General features: G+C 46.9%; 3 protein-coding genes across 8 annotated transcripts; 1 reads left to right on the forward strand and 2 right to left on the reverse strand.

Annotated features, from left to right (window-relative positions):
• Window positions 1-1572: 1572 nt before the first annotated feature.
• CPTP (ceramide-1-phosphate transfer protein) lies at window positions 1573-4297 on the reverse strand. Its single transcript, XM_005530474.3, has 2 exons — window positions 4156-4297; window positions 1573-3112 (listed from the first exon to the last, which is right to left on the reverse strand). Exons 1-2 carry the CDS (start codon window positions 4278-4280, stop codon window positions 2614-2616), a joined length of 624 nt encoding a protein of 207 aa, XP_005530531.1. The 5' UTR covers window positions 4281-4297; the 3' UTR covers window positions 1573-2613.
• Window positions 4298-4465: 168 nt separating this feature from the next.
• Window positions 4466-13402, forward strand: INTS11 (integrator complex subunit 11). Its single transcript, XM_005530437.2, has 18 exons — window positions 4466-4517; window positions 4709-4893; window positions 5481-5578; window positions 6470-6543; window positions 6771-6999; window positions 7092-7190; window positions 7306-7340; window positions 7963-8101; window positions 8362-8426; window positions 8682-8871; window positions 9414-9497; window positions 9696-9785; window positions 10265-10427; window positions 10627-10734; window positions 11161-11222; window positions 11856-11998; window positions 12429-12558; window positions 13229-13402. Exons 2-18 carry the CDS (start codon window positions 4866-4868, stop codon window positions 13292-13294), a joined length of 1803 nt encoding a protein of 600 aa, XP_005530494.1. The 5' UTR covers window positions 4466-4517; window positions 4709-4865; the 3' UTR covers window positions 13295-13402.
• LOC102107626 (lysophosphatidic acid receptor 6-like) lies at window positions 9506-16075 on the reverse strand. 6 transcript variants are annotated; one of them, XM_014259205.2, is made up of 4 exons: window positions 15014-16075; window positions 14320-14367; window positions 13741-13808; window positions 9506-9761 (listed from the first exon to the last, which is right to left on the reverse strand). In XM_014259205.2, the coding sequence occupies exons 1-4, from the start codon at window positions 16069-16071 to the stop codon at window positions 9745-9747; spliced, it is 1191 nt and encodes a 396-aa protein (XP_014114680.1). In that variant the 5' UTR covers window positions 16072-16075; the 3' UTR covers window positions 9506-9744. The 6 variants fall into 6 exon arrangements, with proteins under 6 accessions (XP_014114680.1, XP_014114682.1, XP_014114679.1 ...); XM_014259204.2 differs by lacking the exon at window positions 9506-9761 and adding an exon at window positions 13343-13440; XM_014259206.2 differs by lacking the exon at window positions 9506-9761 and adding an exon at window positions 13367-13472.
• Window positions 16076-20642: the final 4567 nt, after the last annotated feature.

The raw sequence follows: 20642 nt of genomic DNA on the forward strand, positions 1-20642 counted from the left end.
ATGATATGGGGCTCTAGCCCTCTCTGGAGTTTGTGAGCAGTTTCCTGCTGCTCGTCTCTACAATCTCCCTGAAATTATTTGAGGGTAAAAATAATTTTTGGGACGAAAAGTCCCGCATCTGGAGGTGCAATTATTTGTTTTGCATTCAGTGCAGATACTGCATGAATGATGTCCAGATATTAATGGACTTTTACATGGTTGTGTCCTTATATGGGACTGACCACGACACAACTGTCTCCCTTGTTTGGTCTATTAAAGGGGGACTCTGATTTAAAGTCACCTCTGACACTGACCCCACAGGCACAGTAGATGCTGGAGGAGGTTCTGTGAGCAGTTTCTACTCATCAAGTTTATTACATTAATCTTTCCATTGATGCTGCTGGTTTTTTTCATTGCCACTCCAGATTTGCACAGGTATCATTGGCCAATGAAAACACTGGAAATGTCATTGCTACCTGGAAGGATGGATCTGAGTGGCAGGTTTTAGAGAGTCATGAGGCTGGATCAGCCCAATTGATAGAATTACAGGCTGCTGACATAGCATTTCAGAAATTTTCCCAGGCACCTTTCAATTTGGCCATGGATTCTGCCTCCATGACCAAATTAGGAGCCATCCACAAGCAGGTGTTGATGTTGGACATTTGTTTCTTTTTTTTTGTTTTTGTTGTTTTTTGGGGTTTTTTTGGTTTTTTTTGTAATAACGAAAGGGTGAGATATCACCCTGAAATTACAGCCTTCTGATTGTATGGAGTATTATATTTTCCTATTATTTATCCTTTTGATTGTTTATAATGTAGCTAGTTTCTTTGTTCATTTTTCTTTTTTCTTTTTGTTTAAACCAAAAAGGGTGAGATGTCGCCCTGAAAACTCAGCTTCTGAGCTTGCTAACATAGTTTTCTAAGGACTTTCCCAGGACAGTAACTGTAAACATAGATATGTGTACATTCTTTCTGTTACACGTCTTGTGATGGGCATCTCTCATGGCCAGTGCAGTGAGAAAGTGTTATCCTGACCATCCAATCCCTGGCTGTGGACAGAAGCCTATAAATCCTGGGAGGAAAAATAAACTCTCTCTTCACCACACCTTGAGCTGTGTCCGTGTGATCTATTCCTCTTCAGCGGCAACAAAGCACCTGTTGCACCTATTTTTTCCAGGTATGTTCATACTGACATATTTTTAAGGATCTTTTCCCTTTACTGGACTATTTAAGTGTCAGCTTTAACTATAAAAGTTTTAAAAATAAGTTCTAAATACAATCCTGAATTTTGGGTAAGTTCATCTTCAATATTAATGTTTATCTCCTTAGAACGAGTGTGACAAGGGAGAAAACGTTTTTTTTCTTGTGGTCATACCATCATTTCAAGAGATCTAAACCCATTTTTTCCCTTGACAGACACGCATTATTTGATTTAGTTTAAGGCATTTAATTCATTGCACAGATGAAATAGCAGCTGGAAATGAAACAGATTTTTCTGGGAAAAGAAAATCTGAGTAGGTCACACTGTAAATCGTGTCCCTTCCACCACCACACCCCCAGAGTGTGATCCCACAAAGGACACTCCTCAAAAACACATTATTCACATAATTTAATGTCCAGTTAGTCCAGTCTCCATGAGGTAATAGCGATTTCCTGAATTTTTCAGTGTTGTATTAGGCCAAAAACAGACAATCAACCTGTCAGCCTGTAGGATTCCCCCACGTGTCCCTGCCATCCTGGACTAACCCTGTAGAGCTTTTCCAGCTTCCCAAAAGCTCAGTAAATCCCATCTGATGTACTTTGGCTCTTCCAGTGGTTTTCAGTAGAAGGCAGAAGCCTCATAAAGCAGTGATTTACAGTACAAGTGTGGATTTCCCTCCAAAGAGGCAGAAAAATCCTTTTTGTAGGCATTTGACACATTCACAGAAGAAATAAAACACACAAGAATACAACTCAGAGGCAAACAGCTCCAGGCTGGGCTGGACAAAGGGGATTGTGCAGCACAAAGTAAAATCTGCTGCACATCCCAAGTGCAAAAAGCTTGGATTCAACAAGCAGGGATGTGACAGAGGGAAGGTGCTGCTGGATGGATCCCTGCACCAGGAACATCCAGCCCCACTTTCTTCAGCTCCTTGGGCCCCACCATGAGGTGGCTGTGACAGGGAAAGGACCTTCCTTTCCCCAGTGCATTACTCAGGATTAAATTCTCCAGGTGAAGCCCCTAGGTGGGTTTTTTGTATAAACCACGGTGGCCAGGTGAGCTCCCATGGGGTTCAGACACCACAGTTCAATTGTGTGCTGGCACACGAGGCCACTATTGCTGAAAACACACAGAAGCTGCTCAAGGTTGGCTTGAAAAGAAAAACCTTTTCTGGGAACCAAAAAAAAACCAAATCCCTTAGCAGCTCAACCTGATGTGGATTTTTTCCCCTAACTGAAGAGCTCTATGCACAAACTGACAGATGTAAAAAAAGAACCGTTCCACATTTATAAAGTGAAGCATCCTGACCAGTTTGGCCAACTCCTCGGCTGCAGGCAGGAAAGAAAAGGTGAAAATAATCACGGACAGAGAATCACAGGGGTTGTGCTTCTGCAAAAATGTGATTTTCACCGTGGGCTCATCCCGGAAGCGCCCTCAGGGCAGGTCGAGCAGCTTATGCTGCGCGAAGAGCTCCTGGGTGATGCTGTAAACGTCGCCGATGTACGGGATGGCCTCTCCCAGCATGGCCACGGCCTCCTCGGGCGGGCCCACGTTCATGATCTCCAGGAAGGCATCGCGGGAGGGCAGCGCGCAGAACGCCACGGTGGCGGCTTTGCGGATGAACCAGGGGTGGTGCTCGGCCAGCGAGGCGTTGTAGGCGTCGGTGCAGAGCACGGAGGTGCGGGAGTCGCCGGAGCGCAGCCCCTCCAGGAAGAGCTGCAGCCAGCGCAGGGCGCGGTGCAGCCGCAGCAGCGTGCGGCAGCCGGAGTCGGGCCGCGCCCGCAGCGCCGCCAGCCCCGCCGCCAGCTCCTGCTGCACCATGGCCTGCAGGGACACGAAACGCTGCCGCTGGCAGTGCCCCTCCAGCAGCGCCACCTTGGCCACCGCGTCCTTGGAGATGAAGGAGAAGACGGCGCCCAAGCTCTGCAGGAAGCTGCGGGAAGGGAGATGGAGGGGTGTGACAAAAGGTTTGGGGGAGGAAGGGATAGAGGGTCAGCCACTTGAGGGCTGGAAAGAGAACCAAAAAACACCTGAGGGGTGAAAAGAGAACCCCAAAAACCACCTGAGCGGTGAAAAGACAACCCCAAAAAACACCTCAGGGGTGAAAAAACAACCCAAAAAAACCCCCCGAGAGGTGAAAAGAGAACTCCAAAATCACCGAAGGGGTGAAAAGAGAACTCCAAAATCACCTCAGGGATGAAAAGAGAACCCCAGATGGATGCCCTGAGAGCCAGAGCTGTTCGCAGGAGCACTCGCACATCACCCTGGCGCTGGCAAAGCTGCCCCAGGGCTGTGCAGGACATTCCCACCGGGAAGAAAGGCTCCTGCTGGGCCAGGAGAAGGGATCATTCTGGCACCCGCTGAGATCCCAGCCAAGAGCAGAAGCTGAAGCTCACCGGCCACTTTGAATTTAAAACTCTGGCCTCGAAGGGTGAAGCCTTGCAAAGTTCACAGTAATTAAGTGCCAGAAGCACAGAATGTCCTGGGTTGAAGTGGACCTTAAAGTCCATCCGGTGCCAAACCTGGCCTTGGGCACTTCCAGGGATGGAGCAGCCACAGCTTCTCGGGAAATCCATCCCAGCACCGCCCCACCCTCCCAGTCCCGAATTCCTTCCCAATATCCCACCTATCCCTGCCCTCTGTCAGTGTGAATCCATTTCCCCTTGTCCTGCCACTCCAGGCTCCTGTAAAGCATCTCTCTGCACCTCTCCTGCCAGCTCCAGTGCTGGCAAGGGCCAAAGCTTGTTTAAATGCTTAAACTGGGGAAACTGCCTTAAACTTCTACAAATATAACAGTGACAATATAATCTGATGGGGGCCAAAGCTCCGTGTGGAAGATCTCCCTCAGAAAGTGACTGGGATTTCTTCATAAAATCCCCTCTGTCAGTGTGAAGCCATCGCCTCCTGTCCTGTCACCCCATCCTTCTGCCACAGCCCCCCTCCGAAGGAACCGCTCGCTCGCTGCCGGGCACTCACCGGATGAGCCCGCGCCAGCCGCTCAGGTAGGGCTCCAGCAGCACCTCCCGCTGCTCCGTCACGCACCTCCGGAAGGCGTCCAGAACCTCCCTCAGGCTGAACGCACCTGCGGCCGCCGCCGCCATCGCTGCGCGGCACCGCCTCCTCGTCCTTTCTCATCCCGCACCGCCAGCTCAGCCAATCAGCACCGCGTCCGTCACCCGCCGCGACCCGCGGGCCAATCCGCTTTGCGTGCGTCACCGCGGCTCGACCAATCCGCGCGGGGGGCGCGAGGGGCGAGGTGCGCGCGGGGCGGGGCGCGGCTGGGCGGCGCAGGCGCGGACGAGGCGCCGGGCGCTGTGAGGGGCTGCGGGCGGGCTTGGGTGAGTTTGCGGATTTTTGTGTGTTTTTATGCGGTTTTGTGTGGTTTTTTGTGCTGTTTTGGTCTGTTTTTGTGTGTTTCTATGTGTGTTTTCCTGGCTCTCAGCAGTGATGGGGGATATCGAAGGCAAATAGGTCCGGTTTCCTACAGGTTGTTGTTTATCACCTTACCTGTGTTTTTTTCTCTCCTCAGGAAAAAGTTTGGCCTCTCCTCGAGTCTTCGGCCAGGTCCTGGAAAACAATTGAAATGGCGGCTGTAAAACCAGGGAAATTCTCTCTTTTTGTGCCTCCCACGGATCTGCTTGTGGAGTAATTTTCTCTGCGGTTTTGGGACCTGGAGTGGGGTAAAAATGCCTGAGATCAAAGTCACTCCCTTGGGTAAGTCCAGCCTAAAATCGCCTTGAAATACAAACAGTGAAAACCTGTTGGATTTGGTATTCAAGGTAATATTGGCCAGGCTGCTGGAGCAGTGCCCTGATTTGTCCTGTCAGCATCTCTCTGCCCTCCATTGGTTTTTCCGGTGACAGTTATAACTATTTGGATTAATTAATCAGGATTAATGAATTCGTTCTGGTAAAGGCACTGTGGTATTGTGATAGAACACTAATTCACCTACCAATATTTCTCAGTTTTCTGTGTTTAATCTTTTTTTTATGGATTCTGAAGTGAGAGGCAGAAGATGTGCTGAGCAGAACTGCTTTATTCTCATGGATAATTTTCAGGCTTGGTGTGTGTTTAAATTAATGAAGCTTAATGAGGGCAGAGCTGGAAGTTGAGTTCTAATCCTTGCCAGATAAAGGATTTTTTCTCTTCCTTGAAACTGCAGTTGATCGAAGTTTGTGCAGACCTTTACCTATTTTTCTTTTGAAAGAGTTGCAGCTTTTCCTAGAGGTGTTTTACTGGTATTTTGCTGGTATTTTAGTGCTGTTTTGCTGGTGTTTTATTGGTGTTTTGCTGGTGTCCAGGTGCTGGGCAGGACGTGGGCAGGAGCTGCATCCTGGTGTCCATTGCTGGCAAGAACGTGATGCTGGACTGTGGGATGCACATGGGCTACAACGATGATGTGAGTGTCCCCTGGGCCAGCTCCAGCCATCCCCCCCTGTCCCACAGTGTCCCCTGGGCCAGCTCCAGCCATCCCCCCTGTCCCACAGTGTCCCCTGGCCAGCTCCAGCCATCCCCCCCTGTCCCACAGTGTCCCCTGGGCCAGCTCCAGCCATCCCCCCCGTCCCACAGTGTCCCCTGGCCAGCTCCAGCCATCCCCCCCTGTCCCACAGTGTCCCCTGGGCCAGCTCCAGCCATCCCCCCCGTCCCAGGTGCACTTTTGGGCTCTGTCAGCCACTGCTGGAGCTGGACTATGGCAGAGTTGCTCTTTCCCCTTAAAAATCTCCCTTCCTGCCCAAAATGTCCCTTCAAGTATTCCATGAAATGCCACCATCTAGCCCTTCTTTCCCTAGCTCGTGGGCTTTGGAAAAATGTTTATTAGTGCAGCTGCGTGGGTTTGGACCCTCTGTATTTCCTGTGAGCAGGAATCCTGCCCTTAGCTTTAGGGCACTTCATTCCATGTGGGATTCTCACGACATTCCTGATGCTCCAGGAAGAGAGAAGGACACTCCTGATTTTGGGTTCACTGACACAGCAGGAAAGGAATAATGGCACAAATATTCTGTAGGATTTTGTTCAAGCAGTAAATGTGCTGTGACAGGAAAGCTTTGGGGCTTTGTGCCTCAGAAGCAGGATGTGTTCAGCACCTGTTTTACTTGGAAGATAGAATATATTTATGAAAGGCTCAGTTCTCTGTCTGCTCCTTCCTTTCTGCCTCTCCCTGCACATAAAAGCTGCTGGTGTTGCCTGGAGGGAGCTCAGCACATTCCCAGAGTCCCAGGCCCTTCCCTCCATGTTTTTGTGGGATCAGTGATGCATTCCTGATGGATTGCCTGTTTTCCCATGGCTGCAGAGGCGCTTCCCTGACTTCTCCTACATCACCCAGAATGGAAGGCTGACTGATTTCCTGGACTGTGTCATCATCAGGTGAGGCACCTTCCTTGTCCCAGCTCTTTTAGTGCTGTCCCCTGCCATCCCAAACACTTCCCAAGCCCATCCCTCATATTTTTCATATTCATATTCTATCATATTCTTCATGCTTTTTCCATGTCCTGCAGAGCTTAAAAAGGTCTGGAAACCACCCAAGCTGAATCCTGTGTAACCATTGTGAGTTGTTTTTTTTTTTAATTTAATTTAATTTTTAAATTTTGCAGCCATTTCCACCTGGACCACTGTGGGGCTCTGCCCTATTTCAGTGAGATGGTTGGGTACGATGGCCCCATTTACATGACCCACCCCACCAAGGCCATCTGCCCCATCCTGCTGGAGGACTACAGGAAAATCACCGTGGATAAGAAAGGGGAAACCAACTTCTTCACCTCCCAGATGATCAAAGACTGCATGAAGAAGGTGGTGGCTGTGCACCTCCACCAGACGGTGCAGGTGAAGGAGCTTTGCTGGTGTTGCAGGAGGCAAAAAACCCCAATTTTAATTGAAAATACTGGCATTAATGAAGGGTTTTGCTGTTGGGGTAGGTGGATGAGGAGCTGGAGATCAAGGCCTACTATGCAGGCCACGTGCTGGGAGCTGCCATGTTCCAGATCAAGGTTGGCTGTGAGTCCGTGGTGTATACTGTGAGTATGCCCAGGTTTAGAATTATTTCTCTCTTTTTATCTAGAAATCTTTCCAGATATTTATAGATCCCTCCATTGGCTCAAAAATACCACTGAGTTTCTCTTCTTCCCTCAGGGTGATTATAACATGACACCAGACAGACACCTGGGGTAAGTAAAAAGCTGAATTTCCGTGAGTTTTGAGGATTTCTGACTGGAGGATTTCAGCACAGCTTCTGTTAATAGTAGGAGCTTATCAAATTAATTCTTTGGAATATTTAATGATATCTCTGCTGGAAATAGAGATGCAATTTTAAATTGTGAGAGTGAAGATATTTACATTAAACCTGCCAGATAGACCTTAATGTAATCTGAATATTCACATTCATCTGTTTTTAGGGCTGTAGTTGGATTTCAGTATTTGAAATGTTTTTTCCTGGTGTTTTTACTTTCTAAGAGATTATTAATCACAAACTTCAACGCTTATGTGTTATAACGTTATAAATCTGCCATATATGTATTTTCATTGGCATATATGAGAGGTGTGTAACATCCCTGCTATTCAGATGAATATTTTAATGCATTTAAAACTGGATAAATGTTGCTTTTCAAGGTCTGTAATTTCAGTTTTGAGCTGGAATAATTAAAGCTGTCACAGAATTCCCAAGACACACTTTATTTCCATTTCCTGTGGACACAGTGACATTCCCCAAAACAGCTTGGAGACCTTCAGATTAAAAATGCCAGAAACCATTTCCTAATGAGATTTTTGGTTGAAATTCCCTCTGTTCAGAGCTGCCTGGATTGATAAATGCCGCCCTGATCTGCTGATCAGTGAATCCACCTATGCCACCACCATCAGGGATTCCAAACGCTGCAGGGAAAGGGATTTCCTGAAGAAAGTCCATGAGACTGTGGAAAGAGGAGGGAAGGTACAGTGGCCTCTCCCACAGATTTGTTGCTCTCTACAAATCCTCAACAATACCAACAAATCCTGATTTCATATCCTCCAGGAAGGAAATTCCCCTCGGTGCAGGCAGAGCTGAGCCTGTGCCTTTCATTCCAAACTGCAAAACATTCCTGGGAATTGGAAGAATATCAAGAAGTGAGAGGGATTTGTTCAGAAATAATACCCACAGTGCATTTTATGCTGTTTGGCTTTCTCACACTCTGAATTCCACCTCTATTCCAGGTTCTCATCCCAGTTTTCGCCCTTGGACGTGCCCAGGAGCTTTGTATTTTATTGGAAACTTTCTGGTGAGTGCAGCCTGGGCATGTCCCACCTGCTTTTTGGGATCTTCTGTGTCTGATGAATGTTGAAAGTGGCAGGAATTTGTCTGTAGTGAGAAGAAGGGCACTAAAACCTGCATGGGGGTGTAGCATTGTTAAAATACTGATTTAGGGCTCATGAAAATAGGGAAATACACCCCAAAAAAAACAACCTTGGGACATTCCACAGCTTTCTGGATAGCCAGGATTTACTTTACCCCTCATAGGTCACTTCTTTTGCAGGGAAAGGATGAACTTGAAAGCTCCAATTTACTTTTCCACGGGCCTGACAGAGAAGGCGAATCATTATTACAAACTCTTCATCACCTGGACTAACCAGAAAATCCGGAAAACTTTCGTGCAGAGGAACATGTTTGAGTTCAAACACATCAAAGCCTTTGACAGAGCCTTTGCAGACAACCCAGGGCCTATGGTAGGTGGGTGCTGGTGAGGGACTGGGGGTCTGGCAGCTCTTTTATTCCAGTGTGATCCCAAATCCTGGTGGGAAAAGCGTCCTAAGCATCCTCCATCCCATCAATCCCACATAAAAACCTCTGTGGCCAGGCCATCTCTGTAAATATTACATCTCTTTCTGGTTTTATTTCATTAAAGGTGAAACACCCAGAGAAAATGAAAATTCAAACCAGGGTTTTCTTTTCCACACAATCTTTTATTGCTGCTTTAATTCTGGTTTGTTTGGTACCATTAAAAAACCACTCTGAGTTTTCCATCAGACACTGGGAATGCTCACAAATATTTCCTAAAACAGGGAATATTGTTTTTATTTTCTAAAACAGTGGGTCAGACCCTGGGAATTTTAGACAGAGTGGGAAGAAAATCAAACAGCAAAAATCCATATTTGTGCAGTGTTGGTGATGGGTATTGATGGATACTCTGCACAGTTCTAAGATATTGCTATAAATCATGGAAAAAATGGTTTTCTATAGTGATTTATGGCACATCTTTGACTTCCAGGTGGTGTTTGCAACCCCTGGAATGCTCCATGCAGGACAGTCCCTCCAAATCTTCAGGAAATGGGCAGGGAATGAGAAGAATATGGTAAGAAATGGTTTTTTTGGGGTGATGTTTTATGTTGATGTGAGTTAAAAGTACTGAGATTGTAGCAAAGCTTTTCCTGAGGAGCTGGAATTAAAGGACACAAGTCCTCTCTGAACCAGGACATTCAGGCTCTAAATTTGTGACTATTACGATGATCAAATCCATGGAATTGTTGATTTTCCTGTTCTTTTTTCCCAGGTGATCATGCCTGGCTACTGCGTCCAGGGAACTGTGGGCCACAAGATCCTCAGTGGGCAAAGGAAGCTGGAGATGGAAGGAAGACAAATGGTAAGTTGGGTTTTCAATTTCCAGCACTGAAAATACCTCAAAATAATCTTTGGATTTGGAGTTGCACTTGTTTTGGCTTTTTTCCCTTTCACTTTAGCAAAGTTGTATTTGGGTTTTTTTCCCTTTTTGCATTAATTTCTACCAAAAAACTTTGAGGAGCCCTTTGCTTCTACCATAAAACTTTCAGGGGCACTTTACGCTGTTTAATAATGAGTCCTAATGAGGCAAATAGGTAAAATTGATAAATGATAAATTTTTAAGCAGATTTGGGTAATAAAACACCAGCTGACCTTCAATATTTGCTTTGTTCATGTGACAAATATTGTCTGAAATGGGGCAGTTTGAGCCTTTAAGGTATGACAGCTTTTTGTTAAGAGAATTTAGGTTTTCTCCTTCGTCCTCTTAAGTAAATTGAGAGGGTTCTGGGTGTGTTCCAAAGGAATTTCCAACTTCTAAATCCTGTGCTCTGCTCCTCCCAGCTGGAAGTGAAGATGCAGGTGGAGTACATGTCCTTCAGTGCCCATGCCGATGCCAAGGGCATCATGCAGCTGATCCGCCAGGCTGAGCCCAGGAATGTGCTCCTGGTGCACGGGGAAGCCAAGAAAATGGAGTTCCTGAAGCAGAAAATCGAGCAGGAATTCCGTAGGTATCCATGGGGGGGAGGGAATGGCATCAGAGCTTGAAAATCACATTTTTCTTCCCTCAGTGTGGTTAGGTGTGGCATTTACACCTCCCCTCAAAGAACAGATGCCTGTAACATCTTAATCAGCATTAATTAAGCCCAGTTAACTGCAGTGACCCCCTTGGAACTGAAGTTTTGTTGCTGCTGTTTCCTTTGCAGATGTCAGCTGCTTTATGCCAGCCAATGGAGAGACCACCACCATCCTCACCAACCCCTGCATCCCTGTGGACATCTCCCTGGGCCTCCTCAAAAGGGAAACAGCCATAGGTGATACTTCCCACCCCCAGTTTTCCTCCCTGCTGCTGTTGGTAGAAAGCTGTACATTTATATTTAATAACATTTAAAATCAATGTGCACACCCTGCCTGGTTTGCTACCCTTGAGTGCTTGTAGCAGCTTGGTTTGGGAAAGCTGGAATTACTTTTATAAACTGAATTTTAGAAAAATAATCTAATTCTTCCATCAGGAAGTGCTCTGGGAAAAGAGGGAGTTGCTCTAAATATTATTGCTTAGGTGTCAGTATTTCTGATAATGGTTAAACACCATTGATGCATTGAACAGAAAAGAGAAGAAAGGTGTAAAATTCCAATGTCTGAACCTCAGCAGGGCCTCAGAGCCCCAGCCTCAGTCCTAGAGCAGTTTTGGGTGAAAAACCAGCACCTCATGTGTTTTTCTCCTCCTGGCTTTGCTTTAGGTCCTTTACCAGATGCCAAGAAGCCAAAGCTGATGCATGGCACGTTACTCATGAAGGACAATGTGAGTGAAAGAGTCCTTGTGCTTGACTTGTATCCTCTTGGGGTGTTTTGTGACCTCTCAGGGTGTTTTCTGTCCTCTCAGGGTGTTTTTTTGTGCCCTTTCAGAGTGTTTCGTGGCCTCTTGGTGTTTTGTGTCCTCTGAGGGTGTTTTGAGCCCTCTGAGGGTGTTTTGTGCCCTCTGAGGGTGTTTTTCATGTCCTCTGTGTTTTGTGCCCTCTGAGGCTGTTTTGTTTCCTCTGAGGGTGTTTTTTTGGTATCCTCTGAAGGTGGTGTCAAGTTTTTAGGTGCACAGGGAACCCAAATCACGATGAGCAATTGTGTTTCCTCACAAAGAAGATGCCTCATCTTCAACCTCATCTTTATTTTCAAACATCACTCCCCTGCTAGAGGTTAAACCGTCTTCCAGAGACCAACTTGATCATGTTAAATATTTATTTATTATTATTTAGCTGGATGTTTTGTCCCAGCCTCGCTCTCCCTTTGCTGCCCGCCCTCAGCAGTGACAAACACACGGCAATGTTTCAGCATGGAAAGGGAACAGTCTTCCCTGCTTCCCCTGACCACAGGGCAGCAACACAACTCCACAAAGCTCAGAGGACTGCTTCTCCATGGATTTATCCCTTTTTCCCCATAGAGTTTCCGGCTGGTTTCCCCTGAGCAGGCCTTGAAGGAGCTGGGGCTGGCAGAGCATCAGCTGCGCTTCACCTGTCGTGTCCACATCCAGGACCCACGCAAGGAGCATGAGACCGTGCTCAGGGTCTACAACCACCTCAAGGGGTGAGCTCTGCTTCCCTGGCAAGGGTTTTTAATCCCTCAGGATTGATGGAGTTGATTTTTTATCCCCCAGGATGGAGTTGATTGTTCCCAATCCAGGCAGCTCAGCTGTAGCACAGGCAGCCGATCCTTTGAGCTGGCAACAGCAGAACCTTAAAAGTTGTTTTTCCCTCTGTGCATTTGCCGCATTCTGAGTTCTTTGCTCAGAGCAGGGCTCAGGTTGGAGCTGTAGAGCCTGCAGAAATAATTTCTTCAGGAAATCCTCCATGATTAATGGAAACACCAGAATGCATCAGTGTTTCATAAGTGCATCAGCCCCTTTTCCCTTCCTTTGGCTCAGACACAGCCAAGAGAGGAACAGGCTGGGATTTGGGATGAAGACCCAGGGGTGACCCAGCATTCCAAAGAAATGCCCTGTCTCCTCTCTCTGCAGGATCCTGAAGGATTACTCAGTGCAGCATCTCCCTGATGGCTCCATCACTGTGGAGTCCATTCTGATCCAGGCCACGGCGCACTCGGAGGATCAAGGAACCAAAGTCCTGCTCGTGTCCTGGACTTACCAGGTGGGAATTCCTCATTTCTGACCTGAATTCCTTCCATCCCAAACCATTTCTGCACTGGGGAATCCTTCCTCCTCTGGCTTTGAAGGAGTTTGGAAAACGAGGGGAGTCCCTGCTGTTTTGTGACCATCTGGGGTTGAGCAGAAATGGTTTAACGGGAGCTCTCTGGGCCCACTGAAGCAGAGAACTTCTGGGGTAATTCCACTTCCAGTTCATTTCTCTCTGTGTTTTGAGCTCTGCTGAGTATTTCAGGTTGTATTTCTTACTTGGAAAATTTAAAGCAAGTAGACAACTCTTTCTGATCCTAACATTCTTTTATTTGACAGTCATCCCATCATCTTCACTTTCTGTGGCTGGATTATTAAATTCTTTCTTGACAGCAAGGAAATGCCTTTGGAAGGCAAAGCAATAAAATCAGTTTATTCCTTGACTTCAAGCAAAAATGGGGCTTTTCCTCAAAGGAAACCCCTCAGGTCCTTTGAGAAGTAGGAGTTTCACACCAATAGTTTGTTATTTGTGGATTGTTTCAATTTTTAAACACAGTTCACATTAGATCTTGCAAGGTCCAGGAATTCTCTCAGTCCATTTCTAGGTACCAAAATTGAATTTACTGCCCCAAATAGGACAATCACAGGAAGATTTTGCTCTCATCCTATTTTTTTTATCCCTTTAGGATGAAGAGCTTGGCAGTTATCTCACATCCCTCCTGAAGAAAGGGCTGCCTCAGAGCACCCCCTGAGAGCAGAGCCCAGCCCAGGGTGGGTCACAGAGTCAGATTTTATTTTGTTTACACTGTCAATGCTTTTTTGTGCTTGGTTTTAATAAAAGAATTCCAGTGTTTGTCCAATTCCTGCAGTGACAGGCACCAGCACTGGGATTTTCCCCCTTGGAAAAAAAATATCCAGGGAATCAAGAACCTGTTTTGAGACAGACCCGAGGAGCAATTTTTGACTTGTTTACACATTAAAGTAAAAGTTACTCAGTGTTCTCCCCTCCCACAGCTGATTTCCCTTAAAAACCCCTCAGTACTGCCTGAAACAATTAAAATTCAAAACATAAAAGCATCACAGACCCTATAGAAAGTGAAAATCCCTAAATGTGCTGATAACCAAGCAGCAAAAGTTCTTTAATTCCCCATCTTTCCCTCTGGGCCAGCTGCAAGGAGCCTTCAATCCATTTTTTTACCTTTATCCATAATTGTGCTTGGCTGATAAAACAAATCCTTCTCCAGTGCTGGGAGGATTTCCGATAGCCTAGAAATGGGATAAAAATAGCAATTTCTGCTAAAGGTAAAGGATTATTTTGGGCTGATGCTCCTCTGGGGCTCTCACAGTGCCAGGATTTCCCCCAAACCCTCCCAGGGAACACAGGGATTGTTGTTTTCCAGAGTTTAGAAAAGTTGGAGCTGATTTTCTCACCAAGATTTTAAAATTGCTTTGAGCTAAGAGCAAAATAGAGGATGGGAGAGGCCAGAGGCCAACCTGGGCTTTTAACAGTAATTAGTAAGAGGTGTCCAATCAAGGACAAGCACCTGGGCATAGGGTGAATTTTAGGCTGAACTTGGAAATTCAGATCCTGATTTTTGTTGATCTGCTGCTCTCAGAGTGATGTTTGAAGGAGCAGAACTGAGCCTGTGCCTCTGTTATACCCAAAACCCCACATCCTTTGGAATAAACTTGGTTCTAAGCAGGTTTTAAGCCAGGCCTATGGTTTTCTGGTGCCTCAGAAATGCCCACAAATGAAAAAATTTCTCCATAGTCTCACGTTTCATAGGGGATGGAAACTCGGCAGTTCTCAGAAACCACGTGGGGGCTGTTAATACAAGAAAAGGGGGGAGGAAAGGTCAGGGAGTTGTGTTTGTATCACCTAATGTCAGTGGAAAAAAGAACTTTGGACACTTAAGACCACACAGTGTAAAGAGCTGGGCTGAGTGTGTGGGGAGAGGAGCTTGTTTACCACTGACTGCTAAATCCTGGGATTTATCAAATATTTTCTCCCTTCTAAACCTCCGTTCATCAGTGTCCAGCTTGAATCCACAGCCTGGAAATCCTGGAATATTCCCTGGGAAGCCAAGGCATGATGAGAAGCCCCTATTTGGCTGTGGAATGTGGGCAGCAGCCTGTGAGGGAGCAGGAAAACAGGGAAAAGCCCAGCAGGGCTGCCTGGATCCAGCAGTTTCCTGGATTTCCTTCAAATCCCCCACTTCCTGGGATGTGCTGCTTCCTAGGAAACAGCCCCAGGTTCTACCAACCCCAAAATTCAATAGATTGAGCCCAAAACATCCCTGAACACAAACCCAGGAGTGCTCTGGAGGCCTATCCAAGGCTCCGGCCCCCCCAAGGATTGTCCGTTTTCTGATCAAAATCTCCATCTGCTTTAACAGCCACCACATGGGAAAAAATGGGTTTTCCAGGCTTTTTTTGAAGGAAATAATCAGAAATATCAGCTCTGTGTGTACCTGGAGTGGATCAGTTGGTTCCATCCCCCGTGGATTTTCCTTCCATGCGTCTGCCTGGACTTGCAGCCCCAGGAAGGGTCCCCAAAATTGTGATCACAGATGGTGAACACCCTCTTGGACCTGAGGCTGAGCCTGAAGGGGCAGCGCCAGGCTCTGCTGGAGGAGTGGAAGTGGTACAGGAGGGGGTTCAGGCAGCAGCTGCAGCTCGCCAGGGCCTCGGTCACCCTCTGGATCTTGGGGATCAGGCTGGGGAGCGGCTCCTCCTGGATCCCCCGCAGGAACTGCAGCAGCTGGGTGAGGTGCTGGGGCAGGAAGCAGAGGGCACAAATGCCCAGCATGATGGAGATGGTGCCCAGGGCCTTCCTCCTGGCAGCTCTGCGCCGGCTCTGCCACACGCTCCTGGCCACCAGCGGCAGGCCCAGCAGGATGATGGAAAATGGGACAGCCACCCCAAAAATGAAAGCCAGGATGGTGTGAGGGGCTGTGGGGTGAGCCCAGCTCCCAGGGAAGTTCCCAAAGCAGCTCCTCACCCCTCTCCTGTGCAGCACGAGTGGAACAGTGGCAGCCAGGGCCACCACCCACAGGGCTGTGGCCACCAGCATGTAGTGGGTGGCCCTGAGCTGGATGGAGGTGAAGGGGTGCAGCACTGCCAGCCACAGATCCAGGCCGAGGCAGCCGAAAAAGGCAACACTGAGGGACACGTGGAGGCAGAACAGAGCTTGGGTGACCCTGCAGGCCGTGTCCCCAAAGGTCCAGGTGTCCCCAAGCAGCTGGGCGTGGATCTGGAGAGGCAGCAGAGCGAGGAACAGAGTGTCCAGCAGGGCCAGGTGCAGCAGGAGGATGTAGGAGTGGGACAGGGGCTTCACTCGGCAGGACAGCAGGGACAGGGACAGGGCATTGCCCACCAGCCCCAGCACCAGCACTGCACTGTAGCTGACAGCAAACAGGGAGTGCTGCATATCTGCCCCCAAAGCACCTCCAGAGCTGGCTTTTGTCCCATTGGAAATTGGGAAATGTGTCCCATTAGAGACTCCCTCAGCCCAGGAAATCCCTGCCATGGTTCCTGTTGGAGAGCAGGAATGATTCCCTCCAGGAATTATTCCCTTCACATGCGGTGAAGTCTTAACTCATCCCTCACTCCTGGAGTATTATTTCATCCCTTGTGGGTGGGAGCTGAAGTTTCACCCCACAGTGATGCTCAGGTCTGTAGGTCAGAGCTTGGGGGGGTTTAGATGGGAAGCAGTGTCCCTAAAAAGGAAAAAAGAAACCATTTCAACCACAAATATTTGAGTTTTCCCAGTGGACAGAGCCTTTAGTGGCATTAAAATCATCCCAAGGTGACAAGGCTGCAGCTCCAGAGGAGCTGATGGAAGGGGATGAGGGGAAATGTCCACATTGGGTGAATTTTCAACACCATAAACCTTCTCCATGGGGGGAAACCACCACTCACCTGCTCCAAAAGCAGCCTAAAGGACTGAATTTTTTATGTGAGATGGGGAAAAGAGGCACTGCATGAGCAGAACTCTCATCCAGGTCACCTGAGCAATGAACTACACCCCAACAGTGCAGCTCCCATCAAACAGAAGAGAAATCTGGGTAAATAAATCAAATTGTGGCATCTCAACCTTGCAGGCAGGGAGGAATTAAAGTCATCCACGATGTGCACAATGTCCCCAAAGGGAGGCACTGAAAGCGCCGAAACAAAGGCTGGTGTTGCTTTCCAACGGAAATGCTCAGTTCACACTTCCTCCCAAGAGCTGTTTATCTCAGGAAGTCAGAACTGCCCCAGATGCATGAAATGTGAGAAAAGACCATAAGAAAAGAGGCAAAAAAATTGATAAAAACATGAGGAAAGAGACAAAAACATGAGAAAAGACATGTGAAAAAGACGTGAAAAAACATAAAAAACATTATAAAAACATGAGTAAGGACAAAAAATGAGAAAGGAACATGCAAAAAGAAAAAAAACATACTAAAAACATGAGAAATTACAAAAAAACAAGAAAAACATGAGAAAAGAGATATAAAAGCATGAAAACACGAAGAAAGAGAAAAAACTGTACAAACATGAGAAAAAATGAAAAAATGAGAAAACATGCAAAAAGAGAAAAAAACATGAGAAAAGAGACAAAAAATGATAAAAACATAAGAGACAAAAAACATGAGGTAAGAGACAAAAAAATGATAAAAGAACATGAGAAAAAAGAAAAAAAACACGTGGTTTCATTTTAAGTCCCCCGACCTCCTTTTTTTGGACCCTATTTCATTTACAAGCATACATGAAACATCAAAATTCCCACTGGATTTGGAGTTGATTAAATAATTATATTTTTTCATGTAAATCTGTGGTTGTGTCTCTGAACTTTGGTCACTTGTGGGGTTTTTTTCCTGATTTTTTTTTTCTGATTTTGAAACATCACTGTCACAATCTCCCCGTGGAGGGGGTGCTCAAACTGAAAAGGACCAATAATGCCACAATATAAACAGGAAAAGAATGGAGAAGCCCCCAGAAAATGAGTATTAATGAAGGACATCAAAATTGTTTGTACGTGGAGTTTGTGCAGGAATTCTCTGCTGAGGGTTCAGAGAGCATCTCCTTTCATTTGTTGTCCTTCCATTATTTTTAACAGCTGCTTTGGGATGTAAAAACAAAAAATGAACACCCTCAATAGTTCTTTTTCCAGAGTTTTCCAGGTAATTTACTCCTTAACTCTAGCCTGGGCTGCTCAGTTGCTAAATTTGGGTTTTTAACAGACCAGAAGCTGAAAAACAAGTGCAAAAAACTCAATTGCAGCTATTTCTGCACTGTGGTCGTTATAAAGGGGAGAGACCTGAGCCTGCAGCTTGTTGAAAACCCAAACAGGATTAAAATTTAGTACTTCTGTGCCCTGTAAAGACTAAAATAATAAATTGAGATAGAAATATGACTTACCAGAGCTCAGGTCTGAAGGGGGACGTTGAGGTCCCTGCTCAGCTTCTCTGGGGATCTGTCACTGCTGAGAAACCACAGGAAGCCACCAAGAGCTGGCACTGAGACGTCCCCAAAACCGGGGAGGAAGCCCCAGGGGGGCTTTGGTGCTCCCCCAAAAATCCCCAGCACGAGGGGGGGCACAAAAATCCCCCCCTGGTGCCCCTCTGGAACCATCCCTGACCCACTCCCTGTAATGAAGTATGTTTGTTCATTAACTAGGATGTGGTTATTGTAATAGAGTATGTTTGTTCATAAGATGTGGTTACTGTAATAGAATATATGTGTTCGTTAAGTAAGATGTGGTTAGATTCGTTTGTAAAGACTAACATGTTTGTATAAGTGGTACTTTCCAGAAACCAAGAGAAATAGAAGTGAAGCAAGACAGTTAAATGCCCCAGCAACAGCCTCAAAGCATGCGCAGAGTACTCCGGAAGTATCACAATGATAGGCTCGTGAGCGACTTAAAAGGACCGACCGGAACTCCAGTAGGCGCGGCAGTTGGCAGGACGGAGATCCCCCTGTCGCCCAGCGCTGCATTGCCTCCTTGTTTTGCTTGCTGTAATTAATAAAATTTGTTGATTGGCTTCTTCGACTCTTGTTAATTAATAAAATCTATAACAATTGGTGCCGTGACTCGGATGGGAATATTGGTGAGATACTGAAGCTTGGGGAGGCGCCCCGCCGCAGTCGGCGGCCCAGGCTTCGGTCGCTTGCCCTACTCCCACCGATGAACCCAAATTAAAAACAGGGAGGCAAGGAAGGACCGGTCGACCCCTTAAAATTTTGTGCACAAAAGTCCGGACGAAGACGTGGGACGCGGACGCGTAAGTGACTGCCTGTTTGGCAGGGGTATCCGTTCGGTCGGGGTCGGGATCCCGGAGTGTGGCGATTGTGGATTGTGTGTTTGAGATGGGAACTGGTAGCCGGATTCTCCAAGCGAGTGTGGACCCTCAGTAGTGCATTTCCCATTGTCCGCGAGGATGTGGGTCACGAACCAGGGGAAGCGAGTGAAACGAGTGAGGCGCACACACGATCGAGAGAAGGCACTCCGGAAGATGGGACAAGGGAGAAGCAAGCCCCCTTTACCCATGAAGCGTCCTCCAGTACCCAGGGACTCCCCACTGGGATTTATGCTGGAGATGTGGAAGTATTATCCCGGGACTGGGAATAAAGATAAAGCCAAAATGATCTATTATTGTGTGGAAGTTTGGGGAGGAAAGCAGATTGATAAGGCAGTATGGTGGCCAAAGTTTGGTTCTACTGAGGATTGGGTGCAGCAAAAGTTAAATATTTGGGTGAATACTAAAACTCCGTTCAATCAAGAGGAGAGCAAATATGCAGCAGTTTGGGTTACACGCCCAGGGGGACCGGGAGTCTCAATTTTTAAATTATCAGAAATAGACCCGGAAAGTAAAAAACAAAAGTCCCGACAGGAGGAGGATCTTCCCGTGGGACCCCCACCTTATATCCCACCGCAACCAATGGCTCCCCCACCGCCACAGCCGGAGCCGGAGTTAGATAATCAGGGAGATTGAAGGCTACAAGAAAGACCAAATAGTCAAGAAGGAAGCCAAGATCAGGGACCCAGAACTAGGAGCCGTGCGCGGCAACAAAATTTGTTTCCGTTAAGAGAGGTGCCCATGGGAGGTCCTAATCCACAGATGGGATTTATTTCAGTACCTCTAAGTTCGGGGGATGTTAGGGAATTTAAGAAGGAGATGGGAAAGATTTTAGAAAATCCTCTGGGAGTTGCTGAACGAGTAGATCAATTTTTAGGCCCTAATATTTACACTTGGGATGAACTGCAGTCCATCTTAAATATATTATTTACCACTGAAGAGAAGAACATGATTAGGACTGCAGGGATGCGTATCTGGGACGCTCAACATGCACAAGGACCCCAGGCGGACATAAAATGGCCCCTGCAGAGGCCTCAATGGGACCACCAGAACGGAGATCATAGGACGCACATGCAGGATTTGTGCACTATAATTATTCAAGGAATTAGGGAAGCGGTTCCCAGGGGTCAAAATATCAATAAGGCCTTTAATGAGAGGCAAAAGAAGGAAGAATCTCCCAATGAGTGGCTGGAAAGATTGCGTAAAAACTTGCAAATGTATTCTGGTTTGGATCCAGACACTCAGTTAGGCCAAGCCTTATTAAAGACCCAGTTTGTTGCTAAGGCCTGGGACGACATACGGAAGAAATTAGAGAAAATTGAAAATTGGCAAGACAGAGGATTAGACGAACTTCTTAGAGAAGCGCAGAAAGTTTATGTCAGGAGAGAGGACGAAAGCTGTAAGAGACAAGTTAGGATGATGGTTGCGGCAGTCAGGGAAAGTAGGGAATTGGATAGGAAAGACGGCCATTTCGGGGGAAGCCCCCAAGCCGAGAGGGAAATGGAGGAGTGAAAGAAAGAAAAGAGGAAAGGAATTGTTTTTATTGTGGGAAGAAGGGACACCTAAAAAGAAACTGCAGGATTAAGGTGCAGGATGAAAAAATGTTTAAGGAAGATTAGGGGTGTCAGGGGCTCTATTTATATTTGTTGTGGACTCAGAAACATCGTGAGCCCTTGATAAAACTAAAAGTGGGTCCCCACCGAGAAGAAATAGAATTTTTGGTAGACTCGGGGGCTGAGAGATCTACCGTACAAAAATT

This window comes from Pseudopodoces humilis, chromosome 24 (genome assembly GCF_049639895.1).
Source record: "Pseudopodoces humilis isolate 2021_Gansu_Grassland_sample_001 chromosome 24, ASM4963989v1, whole genome shotgun sequence".
Classification (NCBI taxonomy): domain Eukaryota; kingdom Metazoa; phylum Chordata; class Aves; order Passeriformes; family Paridae; genus Pseudopodoces; species Pseudopodoces humilis.